Raw genomic sequence first — 24,006 nt, 5'->3', positions numbered from 1 at the left:
TCAGATTTTTTTAAGACTTAATTCTAGTGAGACTCATGCTAAGAAATATATAGAATAAGATTAAATGAGATTAAATATGAAATTTATAATCTCATCAGTCAGTCTATCTAAGGCTAAATTTTTTATTTGAAAAGTGAATCTAAGATCTTCAATATTTAAAATAAAGTGATTTGAGATTAATAAGATTATATATATACAGTGATCAGAACTACACTGTAATACTTTTAAATAATATAATTACTATACATAGACTGACTGTATAACTGTATCTGAAATCAGAACTAGAATTTTTAATAGTTTTATTATCAATTTAACTAATCTTATTACATAGTTTTAATATTAAATAGTAGTCTTATACTGTCTTAATAAGACTTACTATCTACTCTTATCACATTTTTCAAATGAGATTATAATTTTCACTTCTCAATTTAAATTATTTTTATTACTTTAAATGACTTTAAATCTTATTTAAGTATTATTAAAAAGTGTTACTTTTTAAAAAATTAACAATAGTCTAAAAAAACCTTAAAATGTCTAAAAATAGTAACTTTATATCAAGAATGAGACTAAATGAGATTAAATGAGATCACTTTCTCATTTTTTTCAAGTCATGATTTCATTTTGAGATCTGATATATAGTCACTTTGCATATTTTCTTAATGATTAGTCCCAGCGGGATTCACACCAAGAAATGTATGGGACCAGACCAAATGGGACTAAATGTGAAATTCATGGTCCCGGCGGCCAGTCTAACTATACGTTTGATCCTGGTCTCAGACACGGTCACACGGCCATTCTAGAAAAGAGAATTATTCTTCTTGGCTTCAGAGTCTATTTTGAAACAGTAGGCATTTTGTATGTATGGCCGTGTATACACTGCTTATAAAAAAATAACGCCTCTTGGCTGGGTGTAAATATGGCTCTCCGGGTGTATACAGATCCTTGGATGGATGCACGGGGGCTAGCTACTTTAGGTTGCTATTCCTTTTTTCTTAGGTTCTTTTTGATACGGGGCCTTTCGTTCCACGTAGCGAGGGGTGATCGTCGGGTTGGCTTGGTTTTCTGGGCGATTTTTCTTGGGGGGTGTGGTTTGGGTAGGGGGATTTTGAGAACGCTCAGACAAAGATAGGAGGTAGTTTAGTTAGTAGGGGTTGCTGGGTGGTATTTTGACCCTGGTGTTTGCGGGGGCTTTCTTGGAGAGAATCTGGCATCAAATGTACTACGTATGTAGAGGTATATAATTCGCAGCAACTGCATATGTAGAAATGTCAGCTCTATCTATATAAAGAAAGGCGTAACTTGGAGGTAGACCAAAGACAATAATACCTGTTGCACGAAAACAGATCATCTGCACATGCCATGTCCTCCGCCGTGCCATCGCCATTCATTCATATTCTTCCATTACCGCTGCCATCTATGATGCTACATACATATGTACGCTCGCCCTTCCATTATGGCAAGCAAGCATTGCATGGAGTATGAGTTCCCTGCCGACAATCTTTCGATGTGCCCCCGCCGAGCCTGCCGCCAACTGCCGCTCTACAGCACATGGGGTTGGGTCTGGCCAATCAGCAGGCAGCTCCAGCAGTATTGGTGCATCTGATTGGCCGGAGCTGGGGTTCATGAAACAGGGACCTTGAAATTTTTGACCAATCGGGGCTACTTGATGGGGCCAATGTATCCATGGATCCTATCAGGGCTAATAGCTCGTCTTGGCATGGCTTGGCGTGTCACTCCGCAGCTCCACTCTCCTCTCCTCTCCTCTCCTCTTTCCTCGTTCCTCTCCACTTCTGTTCCTGTTCTGCAACTCCTCTCCAACTCCTCAATAATTCTTCTCTTCCTGTCTCTCGTTTTGGCACTTTTCGGTTTTTTGTCTTTCTTTCTGTCTTTGTCCTGTTCCATTCTCGTTCTACTTAGCACTCGTTTTCTTTAATTAATATTTTATTTCTTGGTTTCCGGCCTCTTCCCTCTTGACTTAACCCCTCTCCGATAAATCATTATATCGCCTTAATTCCTAATATATTCATTACTGTTCCCGCCTCTGATGCCCCCCCCCCGCCAATTCGTCATCGCTTCAAGGTCCCCTCTCCCCGGATCTACAGGCTAGTTAGTCCAATTATCCACTTCTATTCGGACTTGCGTTTCATGATATAAAACCAAACCCCCTCCTCTCTCTGCTACGAGGGCATTTGATTCAACTTGTCTCCCCTCAACTCGACTCGACTCGACTTGTCTTGACTCGACTCGAATCGACACTGGGATTTGCCATTTGCATTTGAGCAAATGCAAACCTTGGCCAGCCCTCCGCTCCAGATCCTTTTTTAAGGATCATGCTTTTTCCGTGCTCGCCATGGCTTCTGTCGCTGCCACTATTGCTGCTGGCGTGGACAGATGTCGTCTCTGCCTTCTTCCCGTACAACCCAGTTCCCAATGGCAATGCTAAGAGCAATGGGTTGTTGTTTCTCGCCGATCTACCCAAGCTAGACCTAAAAGGCCTGAGAGAGCGGTTCTACTCGTACAGTCCAAGTAGGAGCAAGAGCGAGGGGTCTCTTCTTCCTCTTCCGCTAAGAGATGTCAAAGAACCTGTCAAGCTGGATATTATCAAGGTTCGCGGAAATGTTAGTATTCTTCTTCACCATTTTAGCTTCATTTGATTTTTATTTTCTTTTTCTGTCTAGAGAGATATTGGTATTAACTATGAATCGGTGCTGGTAACAATTAGGTTCGTCGCCAAAATATTTTCAAGGTTTACCATGCGGATCCCACCCTTATGCCGAATAGTCTAGCTATCAGTAGTGACGGATATGACTATTCCTATTTCTCGATAATGTACTTCGGTTCCGAACGACAGCCCATGTGGATGCTGATGGACACTGGGGCAGCTAACACCTGGCTGATCAGCTCCAATTGCACCCTTGAACCCTGTAAGATTCATAACACCTTTGGTACCGAGGACTCCAAGTCCCTTTCGATCTCAGATATCCCCTTCGACGTTACATATGGGACGGGGAAAGTATCAGGGTTTCTAGTCAATGATTCTATCGCCTTTGCTGGATTCGATCTACCAAATGTGAGCTTTGGGTCCGTGTTGGATATGTCCAGGGAATTCATGAATTATCCCATGGACGGGATTCTAGGCCTAGGCCGGGGACCTGCTTATAAAGTCAAGGCGCCGACGGTAATGGAGGAACTAAAGATGGGTGGATTGCTGAAGAAAAACATCATCGGTATCAATCTTCAACGGCACGGCGATGGGGCACGGGATGGCCAGATTGTTTTCGGCGACGTCGACAAGTCTAAATTTGTCGGCGATATCTCATACACCAAAACTGTGCCCAACGTAGGGCACTGGGAAGTTCCGGTGGATGATATCTTTGTCGACGGCAAGCCGTTGAACTTCCAAGGCAAGAACGGCATCTTCGACACAGGCACCTCCTACATCCTTATCCCCTACGAAGACGCGAAACGCCTCCACGATGCAATCGGCACCGCCGTGAAAAACCCCGAGTGGGACACATATTGGGACCTCCCTTGCTCGACAAAGACGAAGATCGAGCTGGTCGTATCCGGCGTGAAGTATCCTATGTCCCCCAAAGATTACGTTGGCGAAACACTCGAAAACGGCATGTGCCGCTCGAGGATCGTAGGCCACCAACCATTCGGGGATAATGAGTGGTTGTTGGGCTCCACGTTTCTTAAGAATGTGTATACTGTTTTTGACTTTGACGAGAATCGGATTGGGTTTGCGATGCGGGCGGATAACGAAGGTTCTTCCGATCCTTCCTCCCCTAACCAAAGTACGTGTTTCTACTTCGCCCCGCTATCTAGTACACATGTTTCTTATATAATAACAAATGTTGTTTTTTACCTACAGAGCCACCCACAGCTTCAGGATCCCCGCGCGTCTCCCCCGTCGGACCTCCCAGCGAGGTTAACAGCGGAGGACCGAAACCCGCCGAATCCTCTCAGAAAAACCCTGATTCATCAGATGGAGTGAAAGGCTTAAGTATTTCGTCCACTGCTCCATTGCTATGGACTCTTGTTTTGTTGTCGTCAACTTTGTCTCCTTGGTGAAATACCGTCTTTTTTTTATTTTTTATTTTTTATTTTATTTTTTATTTTTTATTTTTTTATTTTTTATTTTTTATTAATTTCCGATAATAAAAGCATCACTCTGCCTCCTTGTTTCTATCATCTTTTCTTTTGTATTGTTTTCTTTCTTGCTCCCGATGGGAATACCGTGATGAGAAGGGGGAAGCAGAAGGAAGAGGGGAAGGAGTGAAACCAGCCACTCCCTCTCCCACAACTCGTTTTCGAACCGAGATATACTATACTAGTTGGGGTAATCCGCAATTAGCCCCTGCTTTCTGTTACATACCTCACCCCGTCTTCCACCGTTCAGCGCGCACTACGGAGCTATTAAATTCGTCTGCATTTTTTTAATTTCTGGTGTCTAGAGGCAAATTATCTATCGCCCCGTTTGTAGTCCATGTTTTATTTCAGATATGGAGACTTGGATGGCAATAGACCTACACGCACTCTCTATCATGCATATGCACACTCTGTGTCACTATATCTTCTCGAACCAGCTCATTATCAGTTCACATGTTTCAAATTTTTTCCTGTACATAGATTTACATAGATTTACATACATGGACATATTATATTATTTGCGGAGCGAAGCGAAGCAAATATATGATGAAAACCCTGGTCATTAAAAGTGGAGAATTTCCTTTTTGGGGTTCTTGGCGCGAATACAGCCCACTGATTGGTGTAGAATTAAGCGAAGTGCAATCCTGTGACATTGCACTATCATATCATCTACTCTGTACAGATTCTTGAATAGATAATGCATCTGATCAATCATCTCTCATAGATTCTCAAGAATGAATAATGTGTTAAAAGCCTGTGTTCACTGCTTATAAAATCAGTCTCTTGATTAATTCATTTCTTTACAGTATTCTACTACTTCTACAGCTGTCTGTCTTTAATACTACACTCAGAGAACTCAGATATTATAATCTTCTCTCATTATATCTTTTCTATCACTGTGTAAGAATAAGTGCTCACAGGCAATTATTCAGGTGTTTGTAGCTTGATGTGATATATACTGTTAACTACTAGAAGTATTTGTGGTTCGGAAGAACGTACGACCGTCAGATAATACCGCGGCTGCTTCCGAACTACTAGTGTACGCGTATGAGTGTAAAGGGGCCATAGCGGCCGCTAATTAAATTAGTGTACAATATTACAATATATAAGAAGCCAGCATACGCCTGTAATCATATACTGGCTTAAGCAACCTTTGAATCACATCTGATAGCATGTCTAAAAACCAGTGAGAAGCACAGGCTCCTTCAGAGCATGATAATTCTGTCTACAAAGTGATTCATAGTTATCATGCCAGTGTGGTTCTAGAACATCTCAAAAGATAGCATACAAAGAGCAGTGAGTGAAAGAGCATCTAATTGATACTGCTGCTTCACTTGTTGAGAGAAAACTTCACACTCAGATGAATACCATGTATGTGAACAGATAAGATGTGAGAAAAGAGATAAAAATAGTGAACCAGATTCAAAGAAGATCACTCTTCACTCAAAGAGATAAAAGAGAGAGATGATCACTATCAGAGTCATACAATGATAACAGAAATCATATAATAATATAGTGATATAACAATATAGTAATAGAATAATATATTGCCCCGGTGGCCGAATGGTTAATGCGGCCACCTGGTAGCGCCTTGGTGTGGGAAACCAAGGCGCGTGGGTTCGAAACCCGCAGGGGATACATTAAATCCAGAACTCAAGCACCTCAGGTTTCTAATAAATACAGAGGTGTACAAATCACTTCAATAAATCACTCTATGTTCCTGGGCTGAGAAGTTATCATTGCATGTATCTAATTGTCACTTCTTTGTATTTTCCTATGTTCTTGTTATCTTGGTGTGGTCTCAACACCTGTATTTCCTCCTGTATAATCAACACTTGACCTGTATTTAACATCACACAAGGACTCATCATAAGCTCCGCTTGCATATGAGTATAATGAAAGAATAATAATAATAATAATAATAATAATAATAATAAGAATAATATATTAATATAACAACACAGTAATATAATAATAGACATTGTATAATTAATAAGAAATTACTGAAATGAATATCTTCTCTAGTTAATATAAATAACACTCTTCTCTGTTATCTGAACTGAAAGATATACAGAACCTCTCAGAGAATTTACTTAAAGCAGTAAGAAAAACAGCTGAAATCACTGAACTGAAATTGAAGCTCTGTACATGTACAAGAATTCTAAATGAAATCAAGACCTTGTATACACAGTGACAGACTGAGATGAAAGTTAAATAATAATTAACATTTACTGCAGATCAAGCATTCACTATAAAGAGCTTTACTGACATAATTATCATTATTAATAAGAATAGAGAAAATCAGATCTTAGACCTGCAGTAAGAGATTGAATATTTATACAGATAGATAATTACACTGAATCTAAAGATTTCATTACAATTGTTCATAATCTCTTCAGAAGTGTATACATCATTGAAGACTGCTGTGCAGAATGAGAATTCAAGTATGAGATATATCAAGTTAAGAGATCTACTGAAGTTATTAAGCTTTAATAATGACTGAAAAAATGATGCTGCAATTAGCTGACTAAGTCAGATGTAATTATATTATTGAATTGAATATAAACTCATAGATAGATAGTTAACAGAATTTTAATAAATCTTAGAATCTGCTGCATTTCTATACAGAAAAGTGAAGTCATTATAAATAATTAATGAAAAGATGAATCTCATAGATTTGAAATAATATTCATTCTTATAAATATAAAATGAGTTTTTTAAATGAATCTTGCACAACTTTGAGAAAGTGAATATATAAGATAAGTATTATAAACACTTCACTGAGTGTAGACAAGTGAATAATCTTATATTATACTTCATACACTTCAGCTTACACTATCTTGTGTTGAATGAAGAGCTTTTAATATTATTCTGTTTACAGATCTTTATTCATAATCTTACATCTGAGTTGAGAGTGAAATGAAAATACTTAATCTCATAGTCAGACACAGTGAAGAAAGTATACAATATTCTCATTGTATGAGAATAAGTGAGTTAATTGTAATAGAAAATACTGCAATCAAGTATATCTTAGTAAAGAACAGATAATCAGACTTCTATAATATAAGTCACACATCTGAACATGATGAATCTAGATCTGAATACTATTACTAAAGCACTGAATTCTCTGAAAAAGAGATTCTCTGAGTGAAAACCTTGATATTATAAGTATTGAGCTTGTTTCAACTGCAGACATCAAAATCATGATGTAAAAGATTGCACTCAGCATGTGCAGTTAAAAAACTAGCAGAATCAGTGAGCTCAGAGACACTCACTGATATTCTATGAAAAGTCTTCAAAGTGAAAGAGATGCTCATGTTAGATGACTCTCTAAATTCTGTAAATATAAAGAAGAAGCAGGCTTCTGAATGAGATGTAGATAAGAATAATGAAGTGAACACTTATCTCAATACCTTGAGACCTGAAATGTTAATATATAGAGAGCACTTGAATAAGAATTAAGAGATAGCTGCAAAAGTGTTAGTAAACACAGAAGCTTCTACACAATATATTGATGATTATATAATTTGAAGATTGAAAGAGATTCACTGAGTGAAGAATCTCTGATGTATAAGATTATCTGATAACTGATATTTGATATTATCTGCAAGAGTAAGAGTTCTCTTGCACTTCAGAGAATGATCTTGCTATATTTGAGCATGAGAGCTGCAGAATGTGAAATACAACCTTATTCTCAGACTTAATTAGTTTCAAAGATTCAATCTGCAGATTCAATAACATACATGCTATATACAGTTGACTGATAGAAAGAAAATGATTCATACAATTCTATCAACTGATATGAGAAGGATATTTCACACCTCTGATATAGAAGAATTAAATCTGCTTATACATTAACAAGCAAAGAGAACAATTTACAAGACCTCATCTGAAAGCATTCTGTATATCATATGAAATCTGAAAGTGAAGAAAACCAAGATAAAGAATATATAAAAGAACAAGTGTATGAAGAAGCTTCTGAAAAAGTATGAAAAGATCTTTTAAACAGATCTTTCACTGAAATTGTCACCAGAATGAGGATTTATACATGAGATTGATATGAAGAATGCAAAACCAGTCAATCAGAATGTGTACTCTCTGTCACAAACATATCTTGAAGAATAGAAGTGTCAGATCACTGACCTTCTAGAACATGATCTCATACAATCCTCATCAAGTGTGTGAGACTTTTCAGTTCTATTTATGAAAAAGATGAGTGAGAAGTGACAGATGTGTATCAATTACTGAGCACTTAACAAGCTTATAATCAAGAATGAATATTCACTGTCACAGATTCAACAATAGTTAAATACAGTTGAAAACATCTGATATCTATTGAAGATTGATCTTCTCTCAGAATACTGACAGATCTGTGTAGATAAACTGTCAGTTCTGTGAACCACATTTAATATATAATAAAGAAAGTTCAAATTCCTAGTAATATCATTCAGTCTGATAAATACACTCATTATCTTCTAAATAATGATGAATACAATTCTTCATAAACAGAATGAAATCTCATATCTTATATATCTCAATGACATTCTAGTCTTTTCAAACTCATACAACAAACATCTGAAGCATTTTAATGAAGTGCTTATAACTCTGACAGAGCATAAGCTTCATATCAAATCAATCAAGTGTGTGTTTGAAATGAAAGAGTTAGAGTTTGTAAGACATGTAGTAAGTGATAACTGTATACACTTCATTCTGAAGAAATTAAATGTCATAGTAAATTAACTGCAGCTGAGAAATGTACATTATGTATAACAGTTTCTTGAGTTGATCTCATACTATCACAGATTCATCAAGGATTTTGCATAAATATCTGCATCACTCTCAGATCTCTTAAGAGAAACAGATACAAATCTGTAAAAGAAGAAGTTTTATTCAATCATCTGAAATATCATATGCAAAGAGGCTTTTCTCACACTGAGAGAATATGTAATAACATTCTCAGTGCTTATTCAATCAGATCATGATAAATCTTTCTACATTGAGATAGATACATCTGAATGAGCTATTGAAGATACTCTTCTACAGATGAGTAAGAACAGCAAGCTGTATCTGATAATGTATAATAATAGAAAACTATCAGGCGCTGAGCTTAATTACTCAGTGTATGAAAAGAAATTGCTAGTGATCAAGCACACACTGACATTGTAAGATAGATATATTGACAACAGATATATAATAATAATGATCATGAATTATGAAAGTCTCATCTATCTATAATTAACAACAAAACCTTTTAAACACTTAGCACATTGAATCTCAGAGTTTCAAGCATACAATCTTCATATTAAATACTGAAAGAAATCAAACACAGTGATGCCTGATACAATCAGTTACAGACCTGATTTCATGAGTGAGAGTTCTGTAAACCAGGTACAAGAGATGTTCATATTAAACACACTGAGAAGATGCAAGAAATCAGAATGAGTGAACATCATGATCTCTCACTTGAAGAATGACAAGATATCAGATGATAAGCATCTTATAAAAGTAGTAGAAGAGATGCTTCTGAACTTCAAGCTGAGAAAATTGAGAAAGAAAAATGACATTGTGCTTTACTATGATCTAGAATATGCAGAAGCTCTCTATCTAGAATCTTCATTTCAACATAACTTAGTAGCTCACATGCACAAGAAATTCAGTCACTTAGAAAGCTCTGAACTTATGAGTGTACTCAAATCAAGAGCATACTGATCAAGCATGACTGAGAACATTCAGATATACACTCATAAGTGTCTGAATTGCCAGGTTGTGAAAGAATCTAAGAAAGGATTAGAACATAAGAAAGTATAACATCAGATGAAGTGTATAATACAATCATTTAAATGATGAGAAGTGAACCTCATAGATATATTACTGCAAATGTTAAATGAAAATTGATGAATAATCACTGCTATTAATTATACTACTGACTGATCAGTCATGAAAGCAGTTTCAGAGATAATAGAGAAGATAATAATGAAGTTTCTACATAATGAGATCTATGTCAACTATGAAATACTGTATGAGATTCTAACTAATAACAGTGCAAATCTCATAGAAGAAGTGATGAGGCATTTTATGAGTCAGTTACAGACAAGACATTGTAGAACAACATCATATCATTCATGAATAAATGAAAAGATGAAACACTTGAATAAAATCTTGAGCAACATGCTGATGAAATATCTAGTAAGCAAGCCTATGAGATTATGAGATGAATATCTTAGTCAGATGCTATTAGCCATGTGAATTCAGCAGCATGCAGTCTTCAAGTGTTCATTATTCTACCTGTTATATGAATTGCATCCACGCATCCCGGAGAATGCTTTGAAAAAGGTGAGAGAGAGAGCAGTTACAGACACAGCAGAAACAGCAGTTGCAGATGCAACAGTCACAGACACAGAATCAAGATTGAAAGAGATCAGTCACACATGTGCAAAAGCTAATAAGTTACTTCTGAACTGAGCAATTCAATTGAAAAGAATACAAGACTCACTAGTTAAGAAATTGAGTCTCAAGATAAGAATGTAAGTTCTTATATGCAATGAGAGTTCTGAGAAGCTTCAATCTAGATAATTTAAGTTATATAAAATACTCAAATCACATTCTCTGAGAATGTACACATTGAAAGAATCAGAGAAACAGATCTTATATAACTTAATCAATGATTCATAACTTATAAAAGCAAAGATATAAGATCTGAGTAAATTATAATTATTCACAGCACTATTATCAGTGTTGAAAAAGAAGAGACTTACAATTAAAAAGTCTTATAAAGTAAGAGAAATCATAGATACTTATGAATCAGATAATCTCACTTATTTCAATCTTTTCACAATTATAAGAAAAGAATGAGAAGAAATGAAGAAATCAGATAAATATCATACTTCAATAAGTGATAAGACTGTAGCTGATTGTATAATAACACACTGCAAACAGTGAGTGTAACACAGTAAAAAGCAGTCTCAAAGCAGCAGACTTATATATAAGTCAGATTACAGAAGAAAAAGAGATTCAGAGTTAAATTCAACTGTTTATATCAGTTCAATTACAGAGATCACAGAGAATGAACTATCTGAAACATCTGTAAATATATAAGATTAAGTCATCTCAATCTCTGAGAACACTCAGAGATTGAGTGAGATTAGTTTTAATAAGTTATTCACTGTAGTAGTCTAAGCAGATAAAGAGAGACAGTATAATATACAAGACAGAATTATAAAAGATGAAAGCTGCTGAATCTAGTCACTGAACACTGTATTATATAGAGATTATATAAGAGTAGTGACTAGCAGATAAAGAAAAAGTGTAAGAAAAGAAATGATGAATTGATTATTAACTGTAAGAGTCAGTTATAAAAGACAAATATTATCATACATATCTTATTCATTTTCATATGTCATATATTAATCTATTTTCAATGCCACATTATCTGAAAAACATCAAAAATAAAGAAAATCTCAAAACTTGAGATCTGTAAGAAATTTAAGAGCTGTAAGCTACTCTTATAATAATACTGTGTACATCTCTGATTTCTCTATCACTCTGCATACAACATTAATGTCATTTATTGCAAGATTGACTGAAATGTCAATATAGAAATACACACATGTATGTGTAGAGAAATTAAAGAAGAGTGCAGAACCTGCAGAATCAGAAGTCAGAATAGAGAAGATAGAGACAGAAGAAACAGAAGAAAGAAAAGACACAGAATCAGATAAATAATGACAGAAGTCACTCAGAACTGAACACTTATAACTCAGTATGCACACAATCTTCTTCACAGAGAAGAAAGAAAGAGAGAAAGTAATAGAAGAAGCTTGAGAGTAGAAGAAAGTAGTCTTGACAGTGTTATCATCTTTGATCAGAATGATCTCTAATATCAGAGTAATTAAGAATCATTATTAGTATATGAAAATTATAAAAGTAGAAGTAATAATTACTGAATAAATACCTGCTGACCTTAGAATTGTACATGTAATTACAATACATACAAGGCTTCTTAGAAAGAGAGAGAGAGATATGAGAAAATACAGAAAGCAGAACACAGCATATGAACAGCTCATTCTTATAACAATATCTCAGATAAAGTGTACAAGTCTTATATCTGTAAGTATAAAAGAGTATAATATTTATGTTTTCATTTCTGAAAACACAGATATTCTTCACCTGTATCATGAAGTTGAATAACAACTGTTAGAGAATAGACTGATATAAGTCAATCATTTCAAAGATATTAGTTAGAGCAGATATACTCATAATATTGAATTTAATAATTATGAAAAGTTTCTTAATGTCTGTGAATATCATGACTTTATATACAGTAAAACTCATAATAATTTTCTCTAAGAACAGAAAAATCAGCATCAGAAAGAAAAGATGAAAAAGAAAAAGACTTATAATTTCAATACTGTTAAGAGAGAAGATAATTCTCTGATATAAATAAATAATTATCTCATTATAAATATTTAAAATAAATGTAATAATCAGTGTTCATGACTGAGCTTCAGATAGTTATATTGTACACTGTCTTTATACAATAAATTATTCTGAGAGTCAGTAAGAAGAGTAGAAGTGTATATACTGAGAGACATAGTTTATCAAGTCTACATAACATCTTCTTAAAATGAGGAGAGCTAGTAACAAAGACAGAGATAGTAAAACCAGAAGTAGCAGAAGTAGAGATTATGGGAACAGAGATAGCAAGAGTGAGAGAATCAGATACAGAGACAAGTGTAGAAGATTGAAGAGTGACAGAGAAAGAGACAGAGAGAGAAGCAGCAGAGAAAGAAGCAGTAGAAGAGATAAGAGAGAACACAGAAGATCTGATCATATATGACACAGATAATTTCTTCATTATCATGTTCTTTAAGTTCTCAATCAAGAATTTCATATCAGATTCACTATTATCAGTGAATGTGAATCTGTCAATACATGAAGATTCTATATAAATAAAAACAAACATATCAGCATCTGTGTTCATGTAAAATTATGCTAGAAAACATGATCAGAAACCTGCTGAGAAGAAGAAACAGTTAAGAGTGTATAAGAAGATGAAGAAAATATATCATTATTCATGATAATACATTATTCTGATGATTATTAGAAGATAAACAAGTTCTGATCATGTTTCACAATGTGTTACACTTACTGTTAATAAACTGCCTGATATGAGTACTATAATGACACTTGTTATGAGAACAGGAAGTCATTATCAGAAACATATATGATGTAATAGATGAACAGATAGAAAGAGTTGAATAGAAGAAGAAGTAGAAATCTTGAATAATAATAGTATTTGATGATGATGAAATGAAGAAGATGATTAAAGAATGAAAAAAGTTAGTGAATGAGTAATATAATATAGTGAAAGTTTCTTTGTGAGAATGTATACAGAATACTAGTTAAATCAGGAATAGATCACATAATTATGAAATGCTAGTGATGAGCTAATCTGCATGAAGCTAGAGCATATGATATGATCACATGAGTGTGACTGAATCTGATGAGAAAGAATGTGATTCAGAAGAACATACAATCATCAGATAATACTGCAGCCGCTTCTGAACTACTAGTATACACATACAAGTGTAAAGGGGCCATAGCAGCCGCTAATTAAATTAGCATACAATATTACAATATATAAGAAGCCGGCGTACGCCTGTAATCGTACGCTGGCTTAAGCAACCTTTAAATCACATATTTACAGTAGAAAGATAAAATGTAGAAATCAAATGTATAGTAGTATTCAAGCTGAGTTATAAATAGTATTTATAAACTTCAGTTTATATAGTTATATGTAGTCAAGAGCTGCTAATTCTATTAATTGTACAAGAGATAGAAATAGAGATAAAGATAAAGAATTTATAAGAAGTGAGATTTCTTACACACTGATTATCTCTTTACACTGTGTAGAACTGTAAATAAATATATATAGTAAAATCAGATTCTTTTACAGTCATAGATTCTGTGATAAATGAGTCTGAACTCTCTCTATCATTCTAGATATATTAATACTTTATATAATTAACAGCAGTCTCTTAAGCCTGTGTAAGAATAAGTACTTACAGATAATTATTCAGATATTTACAGCTTAATATAATATATACTGTTAACTACTAGAAGTATTTATAATAGAAAGATAAAATATAGAAGTTAAATATATAATAGTATTTAAGCTGAGTTATAAATAGTATTTATGAACTTCAGTCTATATAGTTATATATAGTCAAGAGCTGCTAACTCTATTAATTATATAAGAGATAGAAAATAGAGATAAAGAATCTGTAAAAAGTGAAATTTCTTACAGTCTGTAAATAGTCTATTAAAATAGATATATTATTTAAGATTATATTTTATTACTATGAGATTTATAGTTCTGATATATCTTTATTAATAGTAGTCTGTAAAAAGAAAACTATTATTTAAAGAGCTTACTGTATTATCAGATATTATAGAGAATATCTTTTATTAACTTTATTCTTAACTTAATTAAGAAAACAGCTGTAGTTATTATCTTTAATAATTAATTTATCTCTCAGTTCTGTAGATCTCTCTTCAGTCTTTTATTAATTATCTATATTATTATTTAACTCATTCTTAAGTTAATCTTATTTCATCTTTAGAGACATGCTTTCACTGCAGTTACAGTTCTATCTCTTTTATTAATAAGCTGTAAAATCAATCTTGCAGAGTCTTCTGTTTTGAGCTTAGCTCTGCAATGTCTTTGTACACAGAGGCTCGTGTGCATTAAGATATTTTATTAGCTATATGGAAGGATTCTTGCGGTTCATTTATCTACCACCATCTGAAAAGAAACAGAGAAAAAAAGGGAAAAAGGAGAAAAGGAGAAAATGAAAATACAGAAGGAAGGAAAGAGAACATATTTTTCAAACAAAGGATACAGTCCTCATTTCTATTTTCATCTGCACAGTCTCGGAGGCGTAGGCAGGCGTGTATTGCGGCGTGGCATATTACGATTTGAACCTAAATGGTTCCATTGTTCGAACGATGAATGCGTTAAGTACTCCGTCCGCGATTGTATTGCATTGTAAAAGAATTATCATCTCTTTAGATATATACAGAGTATATGTGTGTTAGACCTGGAATTGACTATCTCAACCATTCCCTAATGTTAGAACTGTAAAACACCATATGGTTGGTTGGCTCCCAGCCTGATCCATGGTCTCCAAAAAGATGGTTAAGGGATTAAGCGCGCCTAGCGCGACCCAATGTTGGTTGTTTCTTGGCATGCAGGTTCCACGCATGTTATGTCATTCTCTCCCTTCCCCGGCCCAGACAAACCAACCTTGAAGCAAGCTTCTATCTTCATCGGTTTGCAGCGTAGCGTATTCGCTTTGTTTAATTGGATGTTCGTGCACGACCTCCGTATCCGTATATGAGTATAGCTCATAACCGGTAAATAACTCGAGGGTCAATCCTATTTCATTCATTCGTTCCAGGCGCCGCGCCGCGCAGTAGCACCGGTGACAACGTCCTTTGATGAACCATGTTATCAAATACCACCACAGCGCACAGCCGCCTCTGCCTCTTACGACTGCGCACACACAACCACTCCCAGTTCCAATCCCGGTTACATCAAAAATGCACACATCCCCTCTCCCAATTATCACTGCAGGGGGTGCCTGGAAAGCCAGCTGCTACTTCCATAACACCCCTGGCGGCAACAAAAACGACAACAACCGCAACGACAACGACCTCGTCATGCTTCACTATGGCACAGAAGCGACGGCTGCATCAGACGGCTGCTAATTGCACGTTCCGTCCAGTGTGGACTGAGCGGCGCGTGAAGATGCCGTGGATTGAGGCGTTGAAGTTGGAGAGGGAGGGGGCGGGGAAGGGTGGAAGTGGGAGCGGGAGTGTGTCGCCCAAAGTGGATTTGAAGCCGAGGAAGATGGGGGATAGTTTTTATCGGACTGTGAGTGGTTTTCTCTGTTTATTTTGATATGTCTTTTTGCTTCGGTTCGGTCTAGTTTTGGATACGGGATTGGGATTGAGGAATTGTTTATTTATTTATTTTTATTACTTATTTTAATTTATTTCTGCTTAGGTGCTACCTCTCGCCCAGGACCCATGGCTGTTAGATACATATCTAAATTCCTCAGGGCATATCCGGTAAGCCCCCTCTTCTTTCTCATCGTCCTTTCCCAATGAAAAAAAGGGGAAAGTATCCTAGTCCATCTTACAAACCTCCAAAGCACCACCTCTAACGAACCTAACACCCGCCCAGCTTGGGCGCCCTGCTCATGGACCTAGACGCTCTCGCCGGCGTCGTCGCATACGGCCACACTGGCGACGCAGTCATGACTGTCACCGCCGCCGTGGACCGCATCACCATCGAGCGCCCACTCAAAGAGATTTGCGATCTGGAGCTCAGTGGACAAGTCACATACGCCACGGGCCGCTCAAGTATGGAGATTTCGCTGCGGGTTGCGAAGGCGCCGGCTGTGCCAAGCCAGGCGGTTAAGAAGGAGGATGTGCTTATTACGTGTGCGTTTACGATGGTTTCGTTGGATCCGGCGACGAAGAGGTTGGTGAATTTTTTTTTTTTTTTTCTGCCTTTTTTTTTTTTTTTTTTTTTTTTTTGGATTGGGAGGGAAGCTTGTTTCTGGTTCTACCCTCACTCACTCACTCTATTCTTTGCACCCCCACAAGCGTATGTTTGCGCTTTGCGTTTGAGTATGCATTGTTTTGCCCGCATGTGGGAAAAACGCTCGTATCATTTTATTTTCATTTTTTGTTCTAAAAAATTTTCAGATTTCAGGGGCTGACTTACTCTCATTCTCGCTTTCATATGGTATAAAGGCCGGTAGCTGTTGCACCACTCCTTGTGGAGACGGAGGAAGAAAGGAGGCTTTTCGAGCTTGGGGAGAAAAATTACAAAGCGAAAAAACAGCTGAGGACGAGGAGTTTACTTCAGCAAACACCGAACGATGAGGAGAGTGATCTTATTCATGCTATGTGGACGAAGGAGATGGCGTATCTAAGTAGGTTTTCACATCTCAGGCAGTTACTTCTAGGGCGAAAGAGGGGAAATTTCTCAAGATAAATAACGAAAGGAGAGCAAAAAACAGATACATGTCATGTACGAGGTCACTAGTTTAAACAAATCTCTAACTCCTGATACCAACAGACCCGCAAAATCCTCTCACCCGCCCTAAAAATCTCACGCACATGAAAGATTCAATCCTCAAATCAGCCCAGATCATGCAACCGCAGTACCGCAACAGGCACAACTTCATGATCTTCGGCGGCTACCTGCTGAAGCAAACATTCGAACTCGCCTTCTGCTGTGCCGCCTCATTTTCTAACTCAAGACCAACTTTCCTGTCCCTCGACCCCAGCACCTTCGACAATCCCGTCCCCGTCGGCTCCGTCTTGTATCTTAAAGCGACTGTTTCGTACACCGAGTCCCAAATCACCGCCACGAACGCTGACGCGGCTCCCAATGCCAATAACAGCAGCAGCCGGGGCAGCAAATTCACAAAAGTCCAAGTTCGCATTGACTCAAAGGTGCGCGATGCCGAGCACACGACGAAGAAACCAACTGGCGTGTTCCATTACACGTTCCTGGTCGAGAAGGACGTGCAGGTCATGCCGCAGTCGTATAACGACTTTATGATTTGGGTTGATGCGAAGAGGCGGGCGCAGAATACGAATAAGAGTCTGCTGTCGGGGATTATGGAGAAAGACTCGTTTGATGGAATTCAGGAGGGGTTGATAGAGTGAGCTAGGATTGTTGAGATACTTTAATATATTTTGGCTTGTTCTTCTTCTCTATCTGGATAAGACTATTTTTGTGTTGATATTTTTTGATACATGTTCTTTTGATATGTTCATTTTATACTCTCTCTCTCTCTCTTTTATTTTATTTATTTTTTTGAAACCCTGTTTCCATCTACAGATAGTTTGCAATCTCTATAGATACACTAAATATATATATATAGCTACATATATTTGGGCCCTTCGACGAGAAGGAGAGAGACCATTTAGTTTTATTTATTATTAAAAATATCCCTGAGATCTCAATTTGCAAAGTCCAATTGTAGATACCGAGTACCAGGTAATGCTACCCGGCATCCCGCTTTAGACGGGGCTGTGAACTTCCTTGCTCGAGCTCTCTGTAACGTACGTTATCGGCTAGTTTCCGGGGGTCACATGGCTTGGCGGGAAAAAGCTCTGGTATCTCCACATTCGACAACTCGACCATCACACCTACAAAACAAACGGACAGCAGCTATGCATCAGAGAACATCTCTTATATGGAGTAATTATTATCACTGTGCTAAACTCACTCGATGCGACATATCTTATTCATTAGTTTACTTTTAGCAGAGCACCGCGTTCTAACTAGGTATGACGCTCCCTAACGTTTGGCACCATCGCAAGGTGGCCGAAACAGCAGCACAATCATGCGATATATGCTATAAACCATCCTCTAGCGTATTGGTTACTCCGGATAAACAGGTGAGCATTGCAACCAGCAATGATAATGTATTGATGGACGAGTCTGGCTGTGCTAAAATTCCGACCTCCTCTCGCTATCGCTGTTGGCGCTGTGTTTTAGGATTACTTCTACGTCTGCCCTATCCATTTGAAGGACCGTGGGTTTTGTTCGCCCATTATAGACGAGGAGGAGGTTGCAGCGAAGAAGAGGAAAGAGGAAATGGACAAGGAGATCGAGAAAGTGAAGCAAGAGTACGAGGAAAAAATGAAACGGAAGAAGCCAAAGAGTAAGGACAAGAAGGATGGCGGTGATAAGAAGGACAAGAAGAAGGACGAAGCGGATGGAGAAGATGAGAAGGCGGAAAAGGAGAAGGATGAGAAGGTGAGCCCATGGCGGCCTGGACTTTTCTGCCTTGTTGGTTGCGCTATGGGGGAACTCCGTATATTTTCTCCCCGAGAATAATACGAAGACGTTTACTGAGCGGTGCAGATTAAATCTATCCAGAATAGCGGAACAGAGACACGCACAGACGATGGACCCCGCATTTTCTCTCTCCACAAGTATGCGTCTAGCTTTTTCATTCTGGCCCTTCGTCACCATTTTCCCCCTCTTCCCCCTTTTCACACCATGTTCGAAATCACTAACAGGTTTGAAGGAATTTCTACCGGATGCGTATTGACCGTATGCGCAACATGGAGATCACGAGACGTAATCGTGAACGTCTGAAGAATCCCTCCTTGTTCCCTTCAGCCCCGAAAACGGATTTATGAAATTATTAGCCAGCACGTGCTCTGCAGTAACCGGATCCGCGGTTTCATCCCCTCCATTGAAGCGCGAAACAGGTGAAGCCACGTTCACGACAGTGCAGAATACGAGCAAACGCGCAGCTTTGTTTACGAACTACTCCGTAGTTATGCATTGAAAAGACCCTTTCCTATTTCGTCAGCTAAAATCCCCCCTACCGGGTTCCGTCAGCCCTTTTTTGTATTTAGTAGTTTCAAGCGACTGGCGTTTGCCTGTCGGCGCTAAAAGAGCAGTGGTAAAAAAGGAAGCTACTGTGACATGGGCGTGGACAGGGCCTAGCTACGGTAACAACGTCAAGGCACTTCACCCGGACACTGAACGGAATCAGTTCAATTCTTCAGGAGAGTCGAGCAAACGTCATACCAAGGGGCTAGCTTCACTCTCCGGCTAGGAAAACTATTTCGAAGGTCAATCATTATTGGATGAACATGGGGCTGGAAGGATCCTTACCCGTTCTTGGATGCTGAGTAACTGCATCTACACTACTGGGATGATCGATTGCTCTTGGAAGGGATTACCCAGCTCTTTGTCATGGTTCAGTTGGCACTGGGGTAAGCCCTAAATGGCAGCTCGGCTCCCTCAATCGAGTGATTTTCTTTGCAAGGGGCGGGGATGATTGGAACAAGGATGAGGTCGATCGTGGTACATCGAGCTAGAAAGGATATGTATCTCATTAACCGTCACAGCGTACCAATACCTTACCGTAATCTCATCAGCCTCCCTGCTGTTACGATGGATACATGACAGCTAGTCCCTCGGTAACGAACGCAACTCTCCGAGGGCAAAGATGAAAGCCACCAGTTCGTCAAAGCCAAGCGAGACGTTCTTATTTACGGATTCAGGCCCTCAGAACTTCCCAGCTGGATCATGATAAGTTAAGACATAGGGCTTTGCCACGTGCGCAGTACATATTTACATGCGCAACCTACCCACAGCATAACCGGAACGTATAACAATGTGCCCTTGGAGAGCAAGCTCTAATCGAAAACGGTGCCCTCATCATATCCAATTTCTGCTTTAGGATAAATGACTATTCGAAAAGCTGGTCGCTTCCGGACGCTTACCGCTTACTTCATTCCATTCCGCGCGACATGACTTCAATTACACCCTCAAGGAAGCGGCGCTAAATGGTACCTTTATCGGATACGCGCACGCATCGTCCTAGGCAACGCTGACCCCACACACGTTTGTAAAGTAGTTGAACGATTCGCCCCACGGTTTCATGATCCTGAACACCGTAAACGAACGCGGAGCCGAATTACCACGCTGATTCGTTGCAGTTTGGTAGGGCAAGCGTTAAAGCATGATATCCCAGGCTGGTCTCAGTTAGCGGCGGCTATTCTTTGCTCCTTTTCACACCCAGGTTGCATTGCAGCAGTTGGTAGATCTCTCGGGTGGGGTTTGTTGAGAACGCCCTATTACATGATATATTACCCTCGTTACATCTAGGATATTGGAGCCCTGGTTAGTTTTGACGCTGGTGGTGATAAACGCTTGGTATGGAAGATATTTTGAAATACTTATACTTTACATGACATGCTTAACATGCTACCCGGCGTATTATTATGCCCTGGATCTGACGTATTGTACCCCTTTTTCCAGCCTTACTAGGTACCTATTTTCTGACAGTACGAGTTCCCGTTGTTCTGGGCTCCCTCCGTGTTCAGCTCGGCTACATAAAGCACTTCCAAGGCACTCCAGGGCCAGACACAACGCTTTTCTTTCTATTTACCAATCCGCCAGCACCTTAAGTTAGATCTCAGAAAAGCGAGAGAGAGCCATTATTTGTTTGGTCTTCGCGTCAAAGCAAGGCCCGGGTTATGCGATTTACTTCTGTGGCATTTGTCCGAATCGCCGTGGCGGGAGTTCGCCCGAGTAAATCCGTAGTTTCGTCAGTGTGACATGATGGCCTTGTTTTGTTGCTTTTCAGGCCCTCCAGTCTAGTCTGCTGTAACTTCGTTCCGTTCGGCTTTCTCTCTCACAAAAGAAAAAAAAAAAAAAAAAAAAAAAAAAAAAATCCAGGCATAATCTCACCCGCATTATATCAATATTCCCGAGCCTGGTTGCGGACGGTGGAACGTTGAATCCTCTGAAAATTGCAAGGATGTTAATTCAGACAATAACCACTCGGTAGAGAGTTTACGATTTTTACTCCGCTTGTACTGCTATTGTTTACCATGTCACGACGTATGATATGTCTCTGTTCCTTCTCCTTTGCTCTCCGTTTCGTTCCTGGTTTTCCTTTCTTACGTGTTTGACCAAGCTTATTTCTTAGAAGCCCTCCCGGAGTATTCTACAAAACGGGATCGGAGACGAGGAAAGAGGACAGTCCACGGAGGAGCCGAAAATAAGCAGCAAAGTCGACAGGAGAAACAAAAGTGGATGATATAAAATTGAAAATATAGATTAATGTTGTGTGCGTGAACTCTAAGTAAAACGGCTGTCTAATTGGACGTACGTGGCTCCCTTTAGAAGGCTGACGCTGAACAACTGCTTCGGTGATGATGCATTCAAATCGTGTGCAGCAGATGTAAAAAAGGTAACCAGCAGCAAAGGACGTAATTTTTCGAAGTAATTGATCGATTTGTAATTACAAGTCGCATGCACAAGCAGAAGAAACGAGTGCTAGCCGGAAGATTCAACGCTCGAGCTCTTAAGAAACGCGTTGTCCTTTGGAGCCTGAGGCGCCGCAAAGTCAGTCAATTCTCTAAGTTTCCTTTCTTCTTCTTGAGATCAAGGACAGCTTGAACGGCCCTTGGGACGACCTGCTGATCATCCTCGCGCGCCAGCTTTGCCGCGGCCTCGTGAAGAGGCAACCAGTGAGGCTCAAAATCCTCCCATGCCTCCTGTGTGCCCACGACTGGCAGCTCCGTGGAATCAGCCGAAGCCAGGTACCAGAAAATAATCCGGTGTGGACCACTACCCCTGCGTTGCTGGACGGCTAGTGGCTCTTTATGGGCGTGTGAGACGTTGTAATCTTGGTGCAAGCGTCACAAGGTTGTGGGGTAAGATACGGCATTTGTGGCCGGATTCTTCGAACGTCTCGCGGATCGCAGCGTCTTCGAGACTTTCGCCGACATTTTTGCGGCCCTTGGGGAGATGGTATTGCCGCCTTTTGCGACAGTAAAGGAGGAGCACGAGGTCCTTCGCGAGGTCGATGGAGACTGTTCCACAGCCGATGACGAACTCTTCAGAGAAATGTAGGGAGGTGAATTCGTCCGGCATATCCTTATTCTGCTTCCCTGTCGGGCGGAAGGAGTGTTGTTGGAAAATGGAATTCTCTTTTACAGGATAAGATGCAGTAGCTGGTCCCAAGGCTAGACGCATCCCTGTTGTTTTTGGGATGTGAGATGTAAGATGATCCGTTGCACAACATGCCTCAGCAAGAAATGAGGGTTTTGTGTTTTGCTCCACAAGCAGAACCATGGGCTATGACAGCATCAAGCACTTCCCCTCCGTGGCATCCTGCTGCCTTCCAAGATGACTCAGGCGAAATGGTGCTGGTTACCTGATGATGGCGGCCGTTGGGGAGAATTCTCGAGGTTGAGGATGGACACGTGCCGGTGCATATCTAGGTTAAAACAGGTTAGGCTAACTTAGTTGGTAAGTTAGCCCTGGTCTTTTCTTGGCGATAGGGCTGGCGTGTTTTCTGCAGGAAACGAACGGGCTGAAGTGGCGCATCTCGTTCGTATCAGGATCCAAGCAGAAAAAGGAACTGTTTTATGGCTCAGCGCGAAGGAATCGCCAGCTGCTGGTATTTCTGCTGCCACAGACTTAGATGGTTGGTTGAATGAAAAGGTGGCCCCAGATCTGATCTTATCTGCCATCTTCAACGGCAACTACTAATCCACCCGAATACCCAATTTAATCTGTAGTAAGGTTCAGTATCTGAAAGGTTAATTATGGCGATCGAAAAATTCACCTCTGGCTTGGATGTAATCCTGCACCTATCATCGTATTTCTGTCCCCTGTAGTTGGCATTTTTTAAAGGAATATCACTGCGTGGAGTGTGTGTCTGAGAGGGAGGAAGCCGTAGGTCGACTAATCTCCACTCAGACCCGCTCAGTTGGATGATTTATATTTGCCGAACACTCCGTAAGCTCGCTCGCTATACAAGGAATTTAATATTCTCTCAGGATGCGCTGGGAACTCTATTACTGCCATCAAGCTGGGTGGAACGAAATAGGGCTGAATGGTGTGCTGATATCATGGCTGTTGCGATATTGAGGCCTACCAAGGCGCAGTGGATCAGTGTTGTTCTTTAGCGGACGCCAGACATCATCACTCGAGAGCATCTCTCAAACGGCTTATGACAAGATACAACAAAACAGAAACGGGATGACTGCTGTAACTCGCTACACGTTGCAATGACGGGTGCCTGCAATGACTGACGCGATTCTTGCTCGACCTTTGGAGGCATCAGCGAAATATCTTTTCCCGCAGCCTGCCCAAGCTTGTCTCGCTCAGACATGTATCAAGCGACAGCAAACCAGGGATGGTGTACAGCGTAAGAATTCTTGGCGTTGTTTGTTCCTTTATGGAGTCCGTACCAGGGCCCACAGGTGTCATAGGCCTTCGTAGGGAAC

The 24,006-nt window shown here is 39.2% G+C and overlaps 4 protein-coding genes and 1 pseudogene across 9 annotated transcripts; 4 read left to right on the top strand and 1 right to left on the bottom strand.

Moving 5' to 3' along the window:
• The first annotated feature begins 1,769 nt into the window (after positions 1–1,769).
• On the top strand, positions 1,770–4,672 carry BDCG_02894 (aspartyl protease 4). The gene is made up of 3 exons (XM_045418470.1): positions 1,770–2,618; positions 2,723–3,797; positions 3,875–4,672. Exons 1-3 carry the CDS (start codon positions 2,331–2,333, stop codon positions 4,072–4,074), a joined length of 1,563 nt encoding a protein of 520 aa, XP_045275035.1. The 5' UTR covers positions 1,770–2,330; the 3' UTR covers positions 4,075–4,672.
• A 1,029-nt stretch (positions 4,673–5,701) lies between these two features.
• BDCG_16633 lies at positions 5,702–5,790 on the top strand (annotated as a pseudogene). The gene has a single exon. The product of its transcript is annotated as a tRNA-OTHER (tRNA).
• Positions 5,791–15,883: 10,093 nt separating this feature from the next.
• On the top strand, positions 15,884–17,898 carry BDCG_02893 (acyl-CoA thioester hydrolase; the record flags this gene model as incomplete). Its single annotated transcript, XM_045418469.1, has 5 exons — positions 15,884–16,087; positions 16,220–16,284; positions 16,400–16,699; positions 16,975–17,156; positions 17,303–17,898. 5 exons carry the CDS (start codon positions 15,884–15,886, stop codon positions 17,896–17,898), a joined length of 1,347 nt encoding a protein of 448 aa, XP_045275034.1.
• Positions 17,899–18,331: 433 nt separating this feature from the next.
• On the top strand, positions 18,332–23,496 carry BDCG_02892. 5 transcript variants are annotated; one of them, XM_045418466.1, is made up of 5 exons: positions 18,332–18,636; positions 18,737–18,997; positions 19,106–19,176; positions 19,272–21,836; positions 21,946–23,496. In XM_045418466.1, exons 1-4 carry the CDS (start codon positions 18,526–18,528, stop codon positions 19,384–19,386), a joined length of 558 nt encoding a protein of 185 aa, XP_045280207.1. In that variant the 5' UTR covers positions 18,332–18,525; the 3' UTR covers positions 19,387–21,836; positions 21,946–23,496. The 5 variants fall into 5 exon arrangements, with proteins under 5 accessions (XP_045280207.1, XP_045280206.1, XP_045280205.1 ...); XM_045418465.1 differs by having other exon boundaries at positions 19,272–22,114; positions 22,210–23,496; XM_045418468.1 differs by having other exon boundaries at positions 18,366–18,636; positions 19,272–21,607; positions 21,699–22,081.
• Positions 22,120–22,747, bottom strand: BDCG_02891 (uncharacterized protein; the record flags this gene model as incomplete). The annotated part of the gene is made up of 2 exons (XM_045418463.1): positions 22,120–22,397; positions 22,435–22,747. The coding sequence occupies 2 exons, from the start codon at positions 22,745–22,747 to the stop codon at positions 22,120–22,122; spliced, it is 591 nt and encodes a 196-aa protein (XP_045275033.1).
• Positions 23,497–24,006: the final 510 nt, after the last annotated feature.

The sequence above is a fragment of the Blastomyces dermatitidis genome, assembly GCF_000003525.1.
Source record: "Blastomyces dermatitidis ER-3 genomic scaffold supercont1.3, whole genome shotgun sequence".
Taxonomy (NCBI): domain Eukaryota; kingdom Fungi; phylum Ascomycota; class Eurotiomycetes; order Onygenales; family Ajellomycetaceae; genus Blastomyces; species Blastomyces dermatitidis.
This window is presented reverse-complemented; position numbering and strand designations above follow the sequence as displayed.